Genomic DNA, 3,327 nt, shown 5'->3' on the forward strand with positions numbered 1-3,327 from the left:
GGGGGGGGGGGGGGGGGAGGAAGAATAGAGAAGGCTCTGTAGTATTGTGTCAAGTTGATATTAGATAGCAATTGATGTCCAACCCAAGAGGACTATGTATTTGTGGAGACTCCACAACCTTGTATTTCCATTATCCTTTCCTCCAGGAAGTCGAAACTAGAAATTCTTTGATGCTGTTGCTTGTAGTTTCAGTGTGAAAATTTGAAGGAATATTTCTCACCTAACAAAGAAATGGCTCCCATTTGTTGAACTGATTATCTGTGTTTTTAGTAACAATAAGCAGCCATTGAAACTCGCATGTAGTCAAGCAAGTAATGAGTGTCTAGAACTTTATCAACGTAAAAGTAACAAAACAGCTTGAAGATCCAAGTATGTGTTTAACTCTACCGACTGTGAAGTAAAGAAAGACATCCACTTGTTAATTATGGGATCTAATCAATTTAACATGTACAACATCTATTTCTTGTTCAAATTTCATATCGTGTACACCCCCAAATGCCTTAATTTCATTTTAGCGAAAAAGGTCAATAAATGTACCAAGCAAACGCCTTTTTCTCATCTAATACAATCCCCTTAGATCATGATCATGTAATCATACACTTTGCGAACACCACTAAGCATCTAAAGAAACGAAAGAGTAGCAAAAGATTAGCACTGCACAATGCTTAAAATCGGTACTTGGAGAGCTCCAAAATGAACACCGTTTGAAAAGAAAGAACAAAGATGGTAAAAGAAGTTACAGTTTAATCCTAAACATACATAAAACTAGATAAACTACGCAATCAGTAGCCTGCTGGAAATAGAATATACTTTTGTTGCCTCAACACATGTTCTGAACATGTACGTGCTGGAAGCGAAGTTCTTGAATGGCATGAAAGGACATATTATCAACCCCTGGAGTTGGCATAGCCATTTGGCTCATCATCGTCATCCCTGTAACTTCCTTCTGCACCCGGTGTGAAATCACTGTTTACAGATTCAGTCCCTTGGTCTGCACTAAGCTGTTCTTCGACGCCATTGTTCACCATACCCAGTGTGAAATCAGCGTTGTAATTTCCACTATTCCCACCACCATATCCACCACCAAAACCGCCTTGTCTGATACCTCCAGCATCGTTGCCACCTTCACCACTACCATACCCCACTCCTCCACCATAGTTGCCACCACCTGCAGGATAACTGTTGTTGGTACCGTAGTTACCACCACCTCCATAATTGCTGGATGCATAACCTCCAGCACCTGCAAAACTTCCATCTACCCCACCATATCCACCACCGCTACCATAACCACCCCCAAAACTGCCACGAGGCTTTTCTGTGGCATAATTAACCCTTATCTGTCTCCCATGGAGATCCTGAAAAGTTAAATAAGAAATATCACCTGATCCTGGTCCCAAAAAGCTAGTTCGAAAAAATTCATCTCATTTGATCGAAGAAATAGACAAAAGCAATTTGGTGACAATATGAAAGAAAGGCACCAAAAAGTGAAGGTGAATAAAAAAGCTGAAGGCGTTTGTCATTCTTCAAGAATAACTCTCACCAGCAGTTCAGAAAGAAACCTGGACATAATTACCTGGCCATCCAAGGCAGTCAATGCACTTGCTGCTTCTTCAGTTGACGTAAAACTAACAAAGCCAAATCCTCTGGATCTTCCTGTGTCACGATCCATAATAACTCTAGCTGCACGAACCGCAGATATTATTATCCTTTCATCAATTTCAGTGATATATATTCTAATTTGTTCAGAGCAAAAATTAATTTCATAGGCTCTGTGAACCACACTTATGGAGTCCACTGTAAAATTTTACATTAACAGAGGTAAATTCACGAGACAAATACCTTCAATCACTTCACCATGTTGTGAGAATGCCTCTTTCAGAGAGGTTTCATCAGTGCCCCATGAGAGACCTGCAGTCAATAGTTGACAATTATAGAGCAACAAAAAGAACATAGCAACTACAACGGGGAACAAAATCCTTTTACCTCCAACAAAAAGCTTTGAAGAAGACATGCTTCTTATAGCCTGGTAAAGTGATGTTCTAGAGGCACACAGTTCCAAGTTCGCGTGCCTGCTTACACTCTGTTTAAGCATATTTCCAATTTTATTGACAAAAGCCATCTTTAAACCTATGAAAAGGACAGAACGCCAAGAGTCAATATTAAACATCAACATTAAAATAAACGTTAAGATGTTAGATATAGAAGAAATTATTGGTTGTAGAATCAATTCCATTTCCACCATAAACTGCTGAAAGGCACTAGATATTTTGAACCAGTGCAAAACAGAAAAAGAATGGATCGTTGCTTTTCTCTAAGTTCATATTCCTTTCGTCCCAATTTATATGACAGTCTTTCCATTTTGGCACGTCCCAAAATATGTGATCCATCCCGTTAAAAACATTATTCAATACAACTTTCACAACTTCAAAAATTCAAATTCATTCTGATATCAAACACATTCAAATTAACTTTCCAACCATTATTTCAATATTTTCTTTCACTTGCAAGAATATCATAACTAGCTCAAAGTAACATGTTCAGTCAAAGACAATCATATAAAATAGCGTGAAGGGAGCACATATCAAATATTCCACATTTTTCATACAACTAAAAGTAGGAAATCACGAAAATAAACGGGTCATGAACTAATCATTCTATCAATCAAAAAATCCACCAATCCCCACCAACAAAACAATTAAAAAGATAACCTTTTAAGTAGCAACAATCCGCATCCAACTTTGCTCACTATGATATCCAAAATGAGAATTTTCAATCGAGAGGAGCTGGCATAACTAGTTAAAAAGGATCATATAAAAAGTGAAAAAATCCAAAACCAAGACTTATTGTAGTAAACTAGTACTGGTGTTCAAGAAACAGAATGGAAATGGCTAAAACCCTAACCTTTTGACTAAAACTAAACAACTGTGGCTACAAATTGAAACAATAACAATCAATGTAACGGGAGACAGATATATAGGAGGAATTTTGCAGAAGAAAAAACGTACCTTTGTTGCGTTGATGAGAACTTTTCCTTAAACCCGAGCTCAGTCAGTACTCGGTAGTAGTAGGGTTTTAGAAGTTTGTGGGTATAAATAAATATTGTAAAATATCTTGGCCTTCGATTACAATTAGAAAGATCTTGGCCGTTGATGAAAGAGAGTGTACACGTGGCGGTTGTCAACAGATTGGATTAATTGGGAAAAAAAGAAAAAAAATACTCCCTATATTTCAATTTAATTAAGCCCTTGATTAGGGCTGACGCTCCCACATGTTTAGGTTAAGACACATACTAGGTTCTACTGGAAACTTCCTTCCACCAACTCTTAG

General features: G+C 37.7%; 1 protein-coding gene across 1 annotated transcript; it reads right to left on the minus strand.

Moving 5' to 3' along the window:
* Nucleotides 1–534: 534 nt before the first annotated feature.
* On the minus strand, nt 535–3,111 carry LOC109241492 (glycine-rich RNA-binding protein 4, mitochondrial-like). Its single transcript, XM_019408230.1, has 5 exons — nt 3,006–3,111; nt 1,984–2,127; nt 1,840–1,908; nt 1,574–1,680; nt 535–1,355 (listed from the first exon to the last, which is right to left on the minus strand). Exons 2-5 carry the CDS (start codon nt 2,117–2,119, stop codon nt 888–890), a joined length of 780 nt encoding a protein of 259 aa, XP_019263775.1. The 5' UTR covers nt 2,120–2,127; nt 3,006–3,111; the 3' UTR covers nt 535–887.
* Between the last annotated feature and the right edge of the window lie 216 nt (nt 3,112–3,327).

This window comes from Nicotiana attenuata, unplaced genomic scaffold (genome assembly GCF_001879085.1).
Source record: "Nicotiana attenuata strain UT unplaced genomic scaffold, NIATTr2, whole genome shotgun sequence".
NCBI classification, from domain to species: domain Eukaryota; kingdom Viridiplantae; phylum Streptophyta; class Magnoliopsida; order Solanales; family Solanaceae; genus Nicotiana; species Nicotiana attenuata.

What these genes read in the sequence shown, in the direction of transcription:
- LOC109241492 (XM_019408230.1), bottom strand. Translation starts at nt 2,119, where the DNA reads ATGGCTTTTGTCAATAAAATTGGAAATATGCTTAAACAGAGTGTAAGC. An exon ending in ACATGGTGAAGTGATTGAAG is followed by an intron (nt 1,681 to 1,839) that starts GTATTTGTCTCG and finishes CGGTTCGTGCAG; the next exon opens with CTAGAGTTATTATGGATCGT. An exon ending in TGACTGCCTTGGATGGCCAG is followed by an intron (nt 1,356 to 1,573) that starts GTAATTATGTCC and finishes TTAACTTTTCAG; the next exon opens with GATCTCCATGGGAGACAGAT.